Here is a 17,126-nt window from a genome sequence, read left to right as displayed (position 1 = left end):
TCTGTTCTAGGATTTCATATGAAAGGAATCATACCGTATGTACTCCTTTTGTCTCTAGTTTTTTGCTTAACATGTTTTTTGAAATCCACCATATTGTTGTATATGTATCAGTTCATTCTGTTTAATACATAGTTTGGTTATAAATTGGGTCTTGAAGAGACGACTTCTACAGAGAAAGTAAAGGGAAACAGGTGTCAGAGGCAAAGGAAATAGTTTGGGGCAGTGGACTGAAACTCTCTACGAATGAGTAATCTGCTTAGGATATAGCATAAGGTTCATGAGATCAGTAGGATATGAGGTTGGATGGTTAAGATGGAGGCATATAGTGGAGAAGGCCACCCCATGTGGCAAACAACAGAAAACTTCTGAAGACTTTTGAATAGGGGAGTGATTTGTATTTTAGAAATTAATCTGTGAGCAGCAGGAGAGACTGGAGAGGAAGGGACAAGGAGGACCACTGAAGCAGCAGAATGAACAGACATTGTTAAAGTGCTGAAGGAAGCGTCACGGTTGCTTGCCCATACCCCATTTCTGAGCCTTACTGACATGAGCACAGTGGTACCATTTTCAGAAATTAATGAGAAAGAAGAGCAGATTTGAAAGTGAAGATAAGGAATTCAGTTCCGGACATGATGAATGTGAGGTGCTGCTGAGTCATGCAGGTGGAGATAGTCTGCATTATGTAGGCATTTGCAAATGCTGGAATAAAGCCCGATTAGATGACTGCTTTTAATTAAAAAGGGATTTTAAAAATTCCATAATGTCACAACCCTAACATCAATTTTCCTCATTTTTAATTGTGCTTACCTTATCTGTACCCACCTTACAAATGTAATCATAAAATACATTCAAGTCCATTATTTTGTGATTTTTACTCACCACTGAGAATTTCTGTTTTCTTACAATCCCATTTTGATATCCATATATCAAATATGATAAAGGATCACAATTCTTAATAAACGATACCACCTTTTAACTGACTTATTTGATGTCTTAAGACTTTGAGAGTTTTCCCTTCTTGAAGTTTAAAAAACTGTTTTAAGACTATTTAATGACATGAAAAGATACACAGAAAAAAAAGGCACGTAGTTTGATTCCATATTCTTTTTTTTTTTTTGAGATGGAGTCTCACTGTCACCCAGGCAGGAGTGCAGTGGCGCGATCTCGGCTCACTGCAACCTCCGCCTCCCGGGTTCAAGCGATTCTCCTGCCTCAGCCTCCAGAGTAGCCGGGACTACAGGCATGTGCCACCATGCCTGGCTAATTTTTTGTATTTTTAGTAGAGATGGAATTTCGCCGTGTTAGCCAGGCTGGTCTCGAACTCCTGGACGCAAGTGATCCCCCCGCCTCAGCCTCCCAAAGTGCTGGCATTACAGGTGTGAGCCACCATGCCTGGCATGATTCCATAAAATTTTTTTTTTTTTTTTGAGATGGAGTCTTGCTCTGTCACCCAGGCTGGAGTGCAGTGGCGTGATCTTGGCTCACTGCAACCTCCTCCTCCCAGTTCCAGGAAACTCTCCCTGCCTCAGCCCCCCAAGTAGCTGGGATTACAGGTTCCTGCCACCACGCCCGGCTAATTTTTGTATTTTTTAGTAGAGACGGGGTTTCGCCATGTTGGCCAAGCTGGTCTTGTACTCCTGACCTCAGGTGATCCACCTGCCTCGGCCTCCCAAAGTGCTGGGATTACAGGCGTTAGCCACCATGCCTGGCCCCATATTCTTTTTTTTTTTTTTTTTTTTGAGATGGAGTCTCCCTCTGTCACCCAGGCTGGAGCGCAGTGGCCCGATCTTGGCTTACTGCAACCTCATCCTCCCCAGTTCAAGTGATTCTCCTGCCTCAGCCTCCTCAGTAACTAGGGGTTAGAGGCACATGCCACCATGGCTGGCTAATTTTTGTATGTTTAGTAGAGATGGGGTTTCACCATGTTATCAGGCTGCTCTCGAACTGACCTAGTGATCCCCCGCCTCAGTCTCCCAAAGTGCTGGGATTACAGGCGTGAGCCACTACACCCAGCCTGCCCCATATTCTTAAATTTAAAAAAATCTAAAATTTAGGCTGGGCAGGGTGGCTCACGTCTATAATCTCATCACTTTAGGAAGCCGAGGCGGACAGACTGCCTGAGACCAGGAGTTTGTGACCAGCCCATGCAACACAGCAAAACCCTGTCCCTACAAAAACTATAAAAATTAGCTGGGCCTGGTGGTACACATCTGTAGTCCCAGCAAGTAGGGAGGCTGAAATGAGAGGATTACCTGAGTCCAGGGAGATGGAGCCGTGATGACACCACTGCACTCCAGTCTGGGTGACAGAGTATTCTCCATCATCTAGAATTTGCTGAATGCTTAATAATGTGTCAGGTTCTGGACTAAGTTTCTTATAGGCATTATCTCAGTCCCCAGTTAATAATCCCATGAGGTAGGTTCTATTATTAGTTACATTTTGTAGATAAGGAAACTGGGTCTGAGAAATCAAGAGGCTTTCTTAAACCATCAGGGAAGTAGCAGAATTGGGTTTGAATCTGGGTCAGTCTGTCTTTGAAATTTCACTATGTTACTCTGAAAATATATGCGAATGAAGGGATAGATACCAAATTTAATAATGATTATCTATGGGTGATAAAAATACAGATGATTTAAATGTTCTCTTTTCTGATCTATAATAATTATATATTTTATACTAGAGCAGTTATTAAAAAAAAAAAGTCTTCCCAAGAGTTTCTTCTCTATCAAACCAAATGTTTATAAAGGTAACCCAGGAAAGTGTTAGGGGTGCTAGTGTGAGAATTTGAAAACAGTGTTTTCTATTTTCAATAGTTTATTTTAACATTAATTTTCTAGTATTCTTTATAATAAACATATAACTATGCAATTCTTCTGCCAGAACCTCCCAAGTAGCTGGGATTATAGGCGTCTGCCACCACGCCCAGCTAATTTTTCTATTTTTTTTTTAGTAGAGATGAGGTTTTGAGGCAGGTGGATCACCTGAGGTTGGGAGTTAGAGAACACATTTTAAAAAGCCCACTCTGTAGAATATGAAACTGGACTTCAAACCATACAAATTAGGAAACATATGTTTTAAGAAAAATGAATTAAAATCTAAGAAAGATGAGGGGAGGATTTGACGGGGAAGTTGGCAAATAATTTTAAGTATGTTGATACTTCATTATCCTACTTAAGTAGGATAATTTTAAGTATGTCAGTAGTTGGAAGAAAAGCAGTGAGCAAGGACAGCTGATAGAGCAAGTCTCCAATTAACTGGACTTACAGGCACAAATAAAGTGTTAGTATTGGAAAATAATACAAAGACCTTTATGAGTTGAGAAGGGAAAAAAATTCATGAAGACAGAAACTGCAAAGTGGAGAATACATCATGAGACAGAACTGACTACAGCAACTGGGAAAAACATAACCTTTTTTTTTTTTTTTTTTTTTTTTTGAGAAGGAGTCTTGTTCTGTCACCCAGGCTGGAGTGCAGTGGCCTCATTTCGGCTTACTGCAACCTCCACCTCCCGGATTCAAGCGATTCCCTTGCCTCAGCCTCCCAAATAGGTGGGATTACAGGCACGCACCACCACACCTCGCTAATTTTTCTACATTTGGTAGAGATGGGGTTTCGCCATGTTGGCCAGGCTGGTCTCAAACTCCTGACCTCAGGTGATCTGCCTGCCTCAGCCTCCCAAAGTGCTGGGATTACAGGCGTGAGCCACCACGCCCAGCCATAACCTCTTATATATAACATATAAAACCATTTATATCAAAATTCATTTATGGGGAAATTTAAAAAATAAATCTGAGATAAATTACCGAACATTGGGCACAAATGGTCAATTGTCTCACAGCTAATTTGCCTGGTAAATTTTCCTGGTCATCTGTAGCACCTCTTAATTGTTCAAGGACCAATTTCAGGAGGTTTAACAGAATCACTGTAGCTATCTTACAATGCCTTCTGTGATTTCCAGGTTTTTCTTGAGTGTATTCCTTGAGTGGCAAACACTTCTTCCCAGGAGAACTCTATAAGAGCCATAGAAATTTATGAAAGTTATTGGTGTAGGCTACATTTAAACACATCAGGTCAATGAAGATCTCGCTTTACTAAAAGACTATTTACTTATGAAATGGTCTAAGACTTCCTTAAATAGCAAGATCTATAGTAAAGGCATTAATTTATTTGCAGTTAAAAATGTATTTGTCCGAATCTAAATTCATATACCTTGCTCTGAGCCTTTGTACATTCTCTTCCTTTCCCATCAACTGGCTAACTTTCACTCATTTTTTTTTTCAGTCTATGTTAAGCTTCAAAGTTACCAGCTAAAGTCTATTATTTTCTTCATGGCACTTACAACAACATAATTTTTAATGTAATTCTTTTAATGTACACGTCTCCTGACAGATTGCAAGCTTCATAAGGGAGGGCAGAGGCCATATATGTCGGGTTCTCTGTAATATAGCACCCAGTAATATAGTGTTTGGCCTATAAGAAGAGTCCAAGAAGTATCAATGACATCATTTAAGATCTTGCTGTTAAAAGAATACAATCTCTTGCTAAGACATAATAAGGAATCTTTGCATATACATCTTTGACTAAACTCCAGGAACCACTATAGTTTTCAATTCACAGATCAATGTACCATTTCTCATACAGATTCTAATAACTGGATCTTGCTCTTAAAAGGCAACAGTGATAAGGAAGAATATGAACTGGTTGAATACAAATCTTTACATTACTGCACCTCTGCATTTCCATTACCTACATCCCCTTTTCCAATGTGCAAGAGATAAATGGAGGAGAGGAGATAGGGAGCAACAAGTGAAAGAGAAATCTTCTGAAAAAAGGATTACTAGAGAGCACTGCTATATCTGCCAGCATACAAAAATGGAGATTTGGAATGCTGCTTGCCATCAAGCAATCCAAAAGTGTTTGAACAATTCAGCATTAAAGGGAATAACTTTATAAGTATGTAAAGAGTGACCAAAATGTACTGTTTTAAGGATAATTTCACAGACAAGGAAGATATTAAGGAGAATAACTGATGTGGCAATTTTAGGACTGAGCACTTGTACATTTTACAGCAGTGCAGGGAAGAGGCAGGAGGAAAATGCGACAGAGATGCATGACAGAAGAAAATATGCTCATATCCACTAATAAATACTGCGTGCTGACAAGAGTATATTACCAAAATTGAGAGAAGAGTAATCAGTTGGTAATCAAAGTGGTGAAAAGAGGAACTACTAGGTCAATGGCTGATACTGCCACACTGAAGGCAGGAAAGAGAAAGGAAGGGCACAAAGACATCTCTATCAGCAGTATGCATAAGGCAGAGATAAATGGTGGCCAAAATGCTAGGAAAGCTCAAGGTATGCCAGACAACATTCTGATGGTAGGGAATAAAATAGCACAGATAAGCAGGTTATCAGAGGGCAGGACACATGGTACCAGCAGGGAGAAGTTACAAGCCTTGAGGGCAGTACACACAGGAAGCATTCACAACCCAGGACTGGTGCTGGTCGCTGGCTTCACTACTTTTAACTGATTCTTCTCCCACACTGCACCAAGTTTCCTAGTACTTTTCAAAAGCCCTCTCTGAATTTGCTTTGATTTTTTTTCACATTTGTACTGCAATGTGTATTTAATATCACCTAAGAGAGACTCAAACTTACCAATCTGTTGCACTGCTACAAGTCGGCTGAATGGCCTGGTCAACATGGTGAAACCCTGTCTCTACCAAAAATACAAAAATTAGCCAGGCATGGTGGCGTGCGCCTGTGGTCGCAGCCGCTGGGGAGGCTGAGGCAGGAGAAGCCCTTGAACCCGGTAGATGGAGGTTGCAGTGAGCAGAGATCGCGCCATTGCACTCCAGCCTGGGCAACAAGAGCAAAACTCCGTCTCAAAAAAAAAAAAAAAAATGTCGGCTGAGTGAGGATAGCAGACCATCTCTTTTTTCTCCTTTCTGAATGAGGGACTTAAGCCTGCTAACAGGTACAAAGTTCTCTCCAGAGTCTAGTCCTTCTGTAAACCCAAGGCCTGCTACTAGAGGTTACCTTCCCTGCGGTTGTGACTTCTCCATCTCAACTGCTCTGGTTTTGTCTTTTAAAAAATCTTAAGGTTGGCAACTTTGGCTTAATTACCTAAGTCCAGTTCAGTGGTTTTCAAACTGTGTTCCAAGGAGTGGCCTCTAGGATAGAAGTTAAGTGGGGTGGTGGGGCCTGGCCCTCTTAAATTTAGTTCCACCAGAGCATGCTGCTTTATATATTGGGTTCCAGATAAAAATTCATGGGGAGAAATTGTTCCACTCCTTTAAAATGTTTGAAAATCACAAGTCTGGATATTGGTTTGTATGGAGTCAATACTCACTGCAAAGCATATTTCATTCAAACCACTCAGTTTTTTTTTTGTTGTTTTTAAGACTGGGTCTTCAAATGGACAAAGGGTGTATTTTTCATATCCTCTTTCCCCATCCCCATTTTACTGATGCTAAAATTGGAGTTTAGGAGTCATTTGGGGCCAGGCACTGTAGCATAATTCTGGCGCTTTGGGAGGTCTAGGCAGGAGAATCGCTTGAGCCCAGGAATTCGAGGTTACAGTGAGCTATTATCACGCCACTGCATTCCAGCCAGGACGACAGAACAAGACTCTGCCTCTTAAAAAAAAATAAGAAAAGTCACCTCCTTATTTAATTTGGCCTTTGAGAACACTGGGGGATTTACAAAATAATTACATATATCCAGGTACTCATGGTCTATTTTTCATCATTACACGACAATCAAATGACCAAAAACTAGGAGTGTGTGGACTGGCACGTGTTAAGGTTTTTAAGAGAGGTAAGATTGACAGGTGGAAGCAAAAGGTGTGCAGACAACAAGGTGACAGCTTTTCTCTTACAGAATCCCAGACTCAACAGCACATTTCCTGACGGGAAGGGCTTCTCTGTCTGGGAGAGGCCTCCACTTCATTCTCATAAGCCAAATCTGATCCTGGCTTTGGGTAAACCTGCTCTCAATTTAAGAGCAGGTTTCCTTTAGACAAGTAGATTAGGGGTCGCCTCTTCCTCGCCTCAGGATAAGGGCAAACAAGACGCTAGGCTTGGGCGTTGGGAGGACGGCGACAGCGACGCTGGGAACAGGGGTAGAATCCACGCCGTCCAGCGGCCCCCAGGCCTGTCAGCTCCTCACCCGCCCACCCACCCGCCTGCATTCTTCGGTCTAAACTTACCAGGTGGAAGCTACAACTCTAGACAGGAAGTAACTAACTGGGTTGGATCCGGTCGAGTTCCGCTGCGCTTCTTAGAGCCGCTGCTGGGAAGAGGCCGAAACCCAGTGGCCGCAGCAGTAGCCACCGCCTCTGTTACTAGGGGGTCTCGCCTCCATCGCTGGCTGCGAGGAGTCTGAGGGCACGTGACCGGAAGTAGCAAGGCGGGCCCTGGGCACGTGACTCAAGAGCGCGGCCGCCATGACACCTTCCGCTAGTTCCCTCCCTCCCCCACGGGTTCCCGCCTGTTTCGTTTCCTCTCTCCGGTCTCGAGCGGCGAAGGGTCCTGGGATCCTGGCTGGCCCAACCATTTGGCCTAGAGCTCCTCCGGTTCCAGTCGGCGCCGTGTCTCCAGCCCGCAACGGCCCTCCGGCCGCAGGCCGTAGAGAGCGTAATCGCGACCGCGGCCTGAGGGGGGAGGGACCACGCGCAAGGAGGGGCGTGATTCGTCACGTGATGAGGAAGTGCCGTTAGTAGCGTTGTTTCCAGTCTGCGGCTCTCCTGGATGACGTCAGCAAGGAAGGGGAGGAACGCGAGGGGAGACTGAAGTTCACGTTCCGCTCTTAGTGCGCGGTGAGTTCCCCGGCGCTAAGCCGGGAGACAAGATCCGATCTACTGAGAGCTGCGAGGTACTGGCCTGGATGTGGTGGAGCTGGGCTGGGACCTCCGGGCTGCTGGTCTGTGAGCCGGGCTTTGAAAATTGGTTACTGGGTCTCCTCTCAAGAAATCTCAAGATATTAAAGTTACTGCTGTTAAAAAGGTAGTAGTTCCACTAGGCAAGGAGCTTTTTGTGGGCAGGGATTGTGTTTTGTTCATCCCTGTGTCTCTAGCGGTGTGTTCAGGTCCTGGAACATAGTAGGCACTCAGAATGTTGAATGAATGAATGTATGAATGAGTCAGTCGCCATTTGTCTGAGGCAGAGAGTTGTTTTCTGATCATTTCTTCTTGGATAGAAAGATCCCATTGTGAAAATGAGGCAGTCTGCAACTTCCCCTTCTCATTTCTTCAATTTTTGCTATCTTTCTTACTTCTTTCTCCTCTTCTTCCACGCACCTACTGGGGCAAAAGAGAAACATATTTGCATTTGATGTGTGAGCAACAAACACTGAACTATTTTACGATAATGGAAAGATGAGATTTGGATTCAGGAGACGCCTATTCTAATCTCAGCTCTACCATTTATGAACTCTGTGATCCTTGGGCAAGCCAGTCTCCCAAAAGTTGTTTCATTTACTTTGGTTAAGCATTTGTCGCCAACGTCTATGTTCTTAGTTTTTGGTAGAGTGACTTCACAGAAGTAGCATTTAAACTCAGCTTTGCAGAAAGGTAGGGTTTTGGTAAATGGGGGAAGATTCCATAAACATCATATATTAAACCATGGAGGCACAGCAAGTTTATGGAATGAAAAAGAAAAAAAGAGTCGAGGCCAATGTAGTTGGAGAATAGAGAGGTTAAGATGGGAAATGAGGCTGGAAAAAGAAGTAGGGAGGAGATAACAGATTTTCAAGAAATAGAGCTGTTGAAGGCTTGTACAATATTATGTATATATTTTTAAAATTTTATTGTGGAAAATTTCAAACGCAGACAAAAGTAGGATAATAAATTGAACCCTCATGTACACTTAACGCAACTTGAACAATTATCAGCATTCTGCTGTTCCTGTTTATACTGTTTGTACATTTCTAGGTACTTTTTATATCCATTGTTGCATTTGATTAATAGCAGCTTTCAATTTGAGCTCAGTTCTACTGTATGTAGCTACTGGCTAAGAAGATTTTATTTATGTAAACAATTTCTGTGGGTTTTAGTTGACCACTTGCTCTGTTGAATCAACGTGTAACATGGCCACTTAAACACAACTAATACTGTTTTTAGGTTGTAATATAGAAACTTAGTGTCTAGATCCAGGAAGTTAGTGTTTCTACTCTATTCTGGGCTCATCTAACTACTTAAGGAGTATTATGCTCAGTTCTAGGCACCTCATTTTTAGGCAAACTACAGTGCCTCTGTAGAAGGTTGACTGGAACAGAGGGTTGGAAAATGTCATGTCAGGAGTGATGAAGAAACTGGGAATGTTAAATTTTTAGAAGACCTGATAATGCTTTTCAAATACAGAAGGATTGTTTTGGAAAGAGACAGCTTGTTCCCTTCAGCTGTAGAAGCTACATACAATTAGGAATAATGGTAGAGCTCTAAGTGATCAGGCTTCAGCATAGTATTAAAAAGAACCTTATAATAGTGAGCCCTTTGGAGGACTGGAATTGGCAGCTTCATGAGAGTGAGTGCTTTCTTTCCATGGCTGAAAATGTTCAGATCTAGGGCAAAACTAATTTCTGAATTAGGTGGACATGTTCACTGAATTACCTATGAATCTTTTTCCATCTTGAGAATTCTAGGAAGTAGGGCTCATGTGCGATCTTGAAAGCTGGGTATGTTTGGATAAGAAAATCTGGAAGGGAAGCAGTCATTTCAGGGAGAGTAAACATAAAGTATAAAGTTGAAGTTGGTTTAACACTGTCATTCAGCAGCTTCTCTGAGAATTGCCATTGCTTATGGCTGTTTTTATTTTCCATTCTCATTTCTGTTAAATTCTTTTTTTCTTTTCAGTAGAACTTACTAGGTGTGTCCCCCTGCCCACCCCCGCATTATATTATAACTTCCAGGACATTCTCTTTTTACCGAGATTAAGGCAAAATGACCTACTCAGAGTTTCTTTGTTTCAAGATCACAAGTAGAAGAGACACTATGATGTTATCATTCCTTTCCATCTCTTGGATCCTGTACCATGGTTTTATCTTTTTCTTGAATCTTCAGTCCCTTTCGTTCTAGACTCTACTTTTAGCTACTACCTACAAATCTGTTGAAGAGTCTCCCCAATAATAAAGTCAAGAGAGGTTTTCTCCTTTTCCACCAGACTTCTTGAGTAATTGAAATGTTTTATCCTCATTTTCATACCACCCACCCGTTTTCTCAAGTCTTTGTTTTCTAGCATCTAACCACCCACAGCGCTTTACAGAAATTGTGTGACCTCCCAACACCAAATTCTTCAATTCCTTTCTGTTGCCTGCCAAGTTAAGTTCAGGTTCTTTGGTTTGAAATTCAAAGTGTTTTGTAACTTGGGCCCAAATTAAGATTCCAGCTTTATCTTTCATTATTCCGTTACTTGTATCCTGTTTCAACCAAAGACTAAATTTGTATTCTTCTAGTATATTCTGCATTTTTTTCTTCTCTATATATTTGCTTATTGCTACCCTACCTGCTACCCTTTCCCTTTTCCTTGAGATAAAAGCCTAGTCAGCATCAGTACTACTTTCCTTAGAGCGTTTTCTTCAGTTCCCTTTGATTCAATGTGATCCCTCTGTCCTGTAAAGTTCTAACAAAGCAGTTTGCTTATGTTTCCCTTATAAGATGTGTGTGTGTGTGTGTGTGTGTGTGTGTGTGTGTGTGTGTGTGTGGTATTTGTCTTTTCCTCCGTATTATAAACTGACTGACTTCTGGAATTATTTAACTTGTCTTATTTTTACCACTGTGCCTGGTACTTTACTAGGTACTCAATGAAATGAATGAGTGAAAACAATGAGGGAAGGTTTTCTTAGGTCAATAATTCTCAAATATTTTGAGTACAGGCATGTGAAAGTTTCTTTCTGGGTTTTTTCTTTTTTTTTTTTTCTGAACATTCTCCTTTCAGAGGTCAAGGTGTATTAGGAACAGTGTTACTAGCAGAAAATAAGATTGTGTTATGTGTGTGCAATAAAAAAATATAGTCTTCATTTTGCCACTAGAAAGTATGCTCTATGAGGGTTAGAACTTTATCATCTCCAGGACCTAGAATAATGTCTGGCACGTAGGTGGGTGCTCAGTACAAATTTGTTGAATAAATGAGTGATGGAATATATATGTTTCTGGAAAAAAAGTCAAAAACGTAAAGCATGAACAAACAACAAGAATGTATAAACAGTTCATGACTTTTTCTGTTGTATTCATTTGCTTTCTAAATTTGGCAGGTAACAAGTGATTGAGAAAAGTTATAATTAATGAGTAGAATTTTCTTTTCTTTTTTTCTGGAGATTGGTGCAAGTTGACAAAAAAGTGCATTTGAGAGTAGGTGAACACATAAAAACTTTCGTGTTACTTTACAAAGTCCTCACTAGTTATTTGGCATTTGTTACCTTGTATTCTTATCCGTATTCTGTCCTATCTAGTCTCTTTTGTTGAAGCGCTTATTTTTCTTTGTGCTCTAATTCCCTGTACCTTCTCACTTAGTAGATCTGTTCATTCATTCACCATACTTACTAAGCCCTTGCTCGGTTGAAGAGAGAAGTCTAGTGGCCTATTCCTATAAACCACTGTTAAATTGTTAGCTGATAACTGTAGGGTTTGCTGATAACAGTTAATAAGTTGAGGCCTTTACAGAAGATTGCGTTTTAATGAGAGACTTCTAAAGACAGAAGATTTAGTATTCATAGAAATGCAGCAGCAAGGTTGCTGTTTTGCCTCAGGGTGATATGCCAATTTTCCTAAATCCTACTCTGCCTATTCTGTTTACTCACACTGTTAGATAATACAGGGGGATAGGATTATGGAGGGCCCTGAGAATCCGTACCTGCTGCTCTGGGAGTTTTAGAGTCAGGGAATGACACAATGTAAACACACTGTGGCATACGATGTTACCTTATGTGTTTTCTTTCTAAGTCCCTGTATAGTGGGGACTTTCTCATGTTTCTCTATGTTCCCCACATATTTGTTAAATGCATGTTAAATGAATGGTGGGCTTCTTAAATTATATTTTTGTGGATTTTATTCAGGTGAGGAATACTGTATCTATCATTCAACAAGTTTCAGCTTTCTGGCTAAATGACTTTTGTGCCAGTGATACCAGAGTCCTACAGCCATGTTCTTGCAGAGTTTGAATCTCTGGATCCATTACTCTCAGCCCTGCGGCTGGACTCCAGTCGTCTAAAGGTGAATTTCTTGATCCTTGTATCAGTTTCATTTTCACGTGCTCTCTGTTACTGTGCCCCTACCCTTCAGTTCCTTAACGTTTTGTGGAATCTTGGGTGTTCTTACCTGTCCTAGTCATACTTTTGTGGGGGAAAAAAAAGAAGAAAATAAACTTTTTATCTGAGGAGTGTGAGCCCCTTTAAATTATCAGGCCCAGGCTGGGCGTGGTGGCTCACACCTGTAATTCCAGCACTTTGGGAGGCTGAGGTGGGTGGATCACTTGAGGCAAGGAGTTCAAGACCAGCCTGGCCAACATGGTGAAACTCTGTCTCTACTAAAAATACAAAAATTAGCCGGGCAAGGTGGCACGCACCTGTAATCCCAGGTACTCAGGAGGCTGAGGCACGAGAATCACTTGAACCCGGGAGGTGGAGGTTGCAGTGAGTCGAGGTCATGCCACTGCACTGTAGCCTGGGCAACAGAGTAAGACTCTCTCAAAAAAAAAAAAAAAAATTTATCAGGCCCGGAGAAGCATTGGAATGAAACAGTAGTCTCTTATCACTCTTTTTTTTTTTGAGACGGAGTCTCGCTCTGTTGCCCAGGCTGGAGTACAGTGGTGTGATCTCAGCTCACTGCATGCTCCGCCTCCCGGGTTCACACCGTTTTCCTGCCTCAGCCTCCCAAGTAGCTGGGACCACATGTGCCCGCCACCACGTCTGGCTAATTTTTTGTATTTTTGGTAGAGACGGGGTTTCACCATGTTAGCCAGGATGGTCTCGATCTCCTGACCTCGTGATCTGCCCGCCTCGGCCTCCCAAAGTGCTGGGATTACAGGTTTTATCACTTTTGTTTGAGCTAATTAATTACCTCTTGAAGCTACTTCCTATGTGGGCACTAGACTAACTGACTGACACCAAGTAGTGATAAAATGCAGTACACTTCATAGTTCAAAAGTGTATAGCCAATCACTAATCAATGTTATTGCTGTAAGCCAATGAGAATTCCTGACAAACAGCCTCTTCTGAAAACTTGAGTTTCTTGTTTTCCAGAGCATTCCCCAAGGCAACTTGGAAGTTTGTCCTGGGCTGCATCCTCAACCTTGGCCCAAATAAAGTCAATGTTAATTTGGCCTCAACTTCTTCCTTTTAGGTTGACACTTTACGTAGAGGTATAATTTTCATAGCTCTTTCTTGATTTATTTTTTGAGCTATCTTTTGAATTCTAATTTACCATCCCTGGAAACCATGATACTGATTTGCTTCATTTTTCCCCGTTAGTGTTCCTGCTGTCTTCTCTCAGAAAGTAATATATTTGATTGAAAATAAAATGGTATAAATGAGTATATCTCACAAAGACCAAGAGAAAACTGTCTCTTCATCTTCTGAAGGTTTGCTGAAAATCAGCTACTAAAAATAAGATTAATAGGAGAAAAGGCATATAAAATCTTATTTTCTTTTCTTTCTTTTTTTTTCTTCTTTTGAAACAGGTTGTCTCTGTTGCTCAGGCCTAAGTGCAATGGGGAGATCCTAGCTCACTGTAACCTCAAACTCCTGGGTTCAAGTAATTCTCCTGCCTCATCCTCCTGAGCAGCTGGGACTAAACATACTCGATACCATGCCAGGCTAATTTTTAAAGTTTTTGTAGAGATGGGGTCTTGCTATGTTGCCCAGGCTGGAGTACAGTGGTGAGACCATAGCTCATGATAACATCGAACTCCTGGCCTCAAGCAATCATGTGCCTTGGCCTTTGGCTTCCCTAAAGCACTGGGATAACAGGAGGGAGCCACCATGCCTGGCTGTGTGTACCCTCTTTCATAGGGAAGTGGGGATATGGAGAATGTAGATGATTGTTTTGAGTGGCAGTAAATCATTATGGAGAATGAATAGACCTAGCAAGTGGGAGGCAGACATGGGAAGGTGAGGGATGGAGCTGCATAGGAACAATCTGACTTATGCAGGTAAAATCCCCCAGATAAACTCTTGGAGCTACCTTCAGAAGAATAAATGAAAAGTCTATCTGGGCATGATGATGACTCCCAGTCTGTTCTCTAGTGGTTGATTTTTCCTGGTTATTTGATGAGATCCTTAGGGAAAGGGTTTAGGACAATTGCATTTCTTTTGGAAGGAAGCTTTCTTTTTCTTTCTTTCTTTCTTTCTATTTTTTTTTTTTTTTAAGATAGAGTTTCACTCCCTTGCCTAGGCTGGAGTGCAGTGGCACGATCTTGGCTTACTGCAACCTCCACTTCCTGGGTTCAAGTGAGTCTTGTGCCTCAGCCTCCAGAGTAGCTGGGATTACAGGCACCTGCCACCACGCCCGGCTAATTTTTGTATTTTTCGTAGAGACAGAGTTTCACCATGTTGGCCAGGCTCGTCCCAAACTCCTAGCCTCAGACAATCCTCTTGCCTCCTCCCAAAGTGCTGGGATTACAGGCATGAGCCATTGAGCCTGGCCCACTTTGGAAAGAAGCTTTCTTGGTCAGATAAGGAAATTCCTCTGGAGAGAGTCCCACTCTGTGCTTGGTGGAGAGGTGGAAACGAGACAAGGTTAAAGGGACTTTGGTTTTGAGGCAGCTTCTAAGAACTGTCAGCATGTCAAAGCTCCCTATTTTGGGGTATTGGTTGCTGAGCCCCAATAACCCCTTTACATTTTGAATAACATGTAGTTATACTAAGGTCATTCCAAAACAGGGAGTCTGGTGTAACCCTCATTTTAGGGAGAAAAGCAAAAGTTAGTTAGCTCTGGGCAGAATGTCGACCTAAGAGGAAGAAGCTGAGGCAAGTGCCCTGGCTTGGTGGCTCATGCCTGTAATCCCAGCAATTTAGGAGGCGGAAGTGGGAGGATTGGTTGAGCTCAGGAGTTTGAGACCAGCTTGGGAAATATGGCAAAACCCCATCTTTACAAAAAATACAAAAATCAGCTGGACGTGGTGGTGGGTATCTGTGGTCCCAGCTACTCAGAAGGCTGAGTTGGGAGGATTGCTTGAGCCAGGGAGGTTGAGGCTACAGTGAGCTGTGATAGCTCCACTGCATTCCAGCCTGGGTGACACAGCAAGACCCTATCTCAAAAGGAATAAAAAAAACCCAGAAAACAAAACAGACAAAGGCAAAAATAATATAAGCAGACAGTTTATTAGGGCCAAGCTTGAGGATTACAACCTGGGAACATAGATAAAAGTTGCTTTAAATATACACTTTGATTAGCAGCAGTTACAAGTGGATTATTTATTTATTTATTTATTTTTGAGATGTAGTCTTGCTCTGTTGCCCAGGATGGAGTACAGTGGCACCATCTCAGCTCTCTGCAAACTCTGCCTCCCGGGTTCAAGTGATTCTCATGCCTCAGCCACCAGAGAGGCTAGGATTACAGGTGTGTACCATCATGCCTGGCTGATTTTTGAATTTTTAGTGGAGACGGGGTTTTGCCATGTTGGCCAGGCTTGTCTTGAACACCTGGCCTCAAGTAATCCGCCCGCCTCGGCCTCCCAAAGTGCTGGGTGGATTATTTTTTGAGACGGCTGGTCGGGGGAGGGGGGATGCAGTCTTACTATGTTGCCCAAGCTGGAGTGCAGTGGCTATTCACAGGCATCATAGCTGAGTCATAGCACACTGCAGTGCACTGTAGCCTTGAACTGGCGTCAGGCAGTCTTCTTGCCTCAGCCTCTCAAGTAGCTGGGACTACAGGCATGTACCACACCACATGGCCTGCCTAATTTTTATATATTTTTTAGAGATAGGGTTTCATTATGTTGCTGTGGCTGGTCTCAAACTCCTGGGCTCAGTGAGTCCTTCTGCCTTGGCCTCCCAAAGTGCTGGAATTACAGGCATGAGCCACCGCACCCGGCCTTTTTTTTTTCTTTTTTTTTTTTTTGAGATGGAGTCTAGCTGTGTCACCAGGCTGGAGTTCAGTGGCGCAATCTTGGCTCACTGCAACCTCCACCTCCTGGGTTCAAGTGATTCTGCTGCCTCAGCCTCCCAAGTAGCTGGGATTACAGGCACGCACTGCCACACCCAGCCAATTTTTGTATTTTTAGTAGAGACGGGGTTTCACTTTATTGGCCAGGATGGTCTCGATCTCCTAACCTCGTGATCCGCCCACCTTGGCCTCCCAAAGTGTTGGGATTACAGGCGTGAGCCACTGTGCCTGGCCTGGATTTCTTAAAAATAAAAATGTTTAAATTAGGGCTGGAGTCTTATTCTGTTGCCCAGGCTGGTCTCGACATCCTGGCCTCCCAAAATGTTGGGATTATAGGCATGAGCCACCTTGTCCAGCCCAAGTGGATTTTTAAAGGAAAAGAAGAGGCAGATTCTGAGTTGTTTACCAAAAACTCATATTAAAATAACAAAAACTATTGATTGGCTATACATTGTTCTTTGTATCACAGATTTCAGTGACATGAAGGTAACAGGTGAGACAGCTAGTCAGTGACAAAATTACTTTAAACAATTGCCCCCAGGCATGGGTGCAGAGAGTGGGTGCATGACTGATATCTCATATTCATTTCTGTCTGGGCCTGCATACTTCACATAGCTCAGACTGCCCTGAGCTATTTTTTTTTTCCCTCAATAAGTATGTGTTTTGATTGTCCTTGGAATTCAAAGAACTATGTACTTCCTTCAATCTCTGAGTTATTTTGATTAAACTCAGGAATGATGTGGTAAAAAACAAAGTTTCATAACCAGTACCAAAGTAATTTCATTTTTATACTTTTGCTACTGCCCTAAAGGAAATACTAGCATCTGAGGAAAGGGAAAATAGGAAGTGATAGACAGTAATATGAGTAACAATTTTGAGGCTTGATATCAGTTAGACATTTTTTCAGCTGCAAATTACAGTATGGTGTAACATATTAATAGGAGCTTACGTGGTAAAGATGTTTATAATCTCATAGGAGGTTAGTGTTCTGGGTTTAGTGTAGTGGCCCAATGATATAACTGGCTCCC

At 42.2% G+C, this 17,126-nt stretch overlaps 2 protein-coding genes across 19 annotated transcripts in view; one reads left to right on the top strand and one right to left on the bottom strand.

Annotated features, from left to right (window-relative positions):
* The window catches only part of GTF2H1 (general transcription factor IIH subunit 1), a 44,679-nt gene extending 37,009 nt beyond the window's left edge, over window positions 1-7,670 (bottom strand). For 3 of the 9 annotated variants that reach the window (XM_063608123.1, XM_055094225.2, XM_055094226.2), the window contains exons 1-2: window positions 7,210-7,652; window positions 35-166 (exon numbers count right to left, since the gene is read on the bottom strand). In XM_063608123.1, the coding sequence (XP_063464193.1) occupies window positions 35-73 (39 nt within the window). In that variant the 5' untranslated portion in view covers window positions 74-166; window positions 7,210-7,652. Of the gene's footprint in view, window positions 1-34; window positions 167-3,803; window positions 4,011-6,351; window positions 6,506-7,209 lie in introns of those variants that run through there. The other 6 variants (XM_055094228.2, XM_055094229.2, XM_014346715.5 and 3 more) reach the window with 5 other exon arrangements.
* The window catches only part of HPS5 (HPS5 biogenesis of lysosomal organelles complex 2 subunit 2), a 47,082-nt gene continuing 37,374 nt past the window's right edge, over window positions 7,419-17,126 (top strand). The window contains exons 1-2 of one of the 10 annotated variants that reach the window (XM_055094220.2): window positions 7,419-7,818; window positions 12,051-12,207. In XM_055094220.2, the coding sequence (XP_054950195.1) occupies window positions 12,100-12,207 (108 nt within the window). In that variant the 5' untranslated portion in view covers window positions 7,419-7,818; window positions 12,051-12,099. Of the gene's footprint in view, window positions 8,006-12,050; window positions 12,208-17,126 lie in introns of all 10 variants that reach the window. The other 9 variants (XM_055094219.2, XM_063608119.1, XM_003818223.5 and 6 more) reach the window with 9 other exon arrangements.

The sequence above is a fragment of the Pan paniscus genome, chromosome 9 (genome assembly GCF_029289425.2).
Source record: "Pan paniscus chromosome 9, NHGRI_mPanPan1-v2.0_pri, whole genome shotgun sequence".
Lineage (NCBI taxonomy): Eukaryota > Metazoa > Chordata > Mammalia > Primates > Hominidae > Pan > Pan paniscus.
The sequence above is the reverse complement of the archived record's forward strand: the minus strand, read 5'-3'. Positions and strand labels throughout refer to the sequence as shown.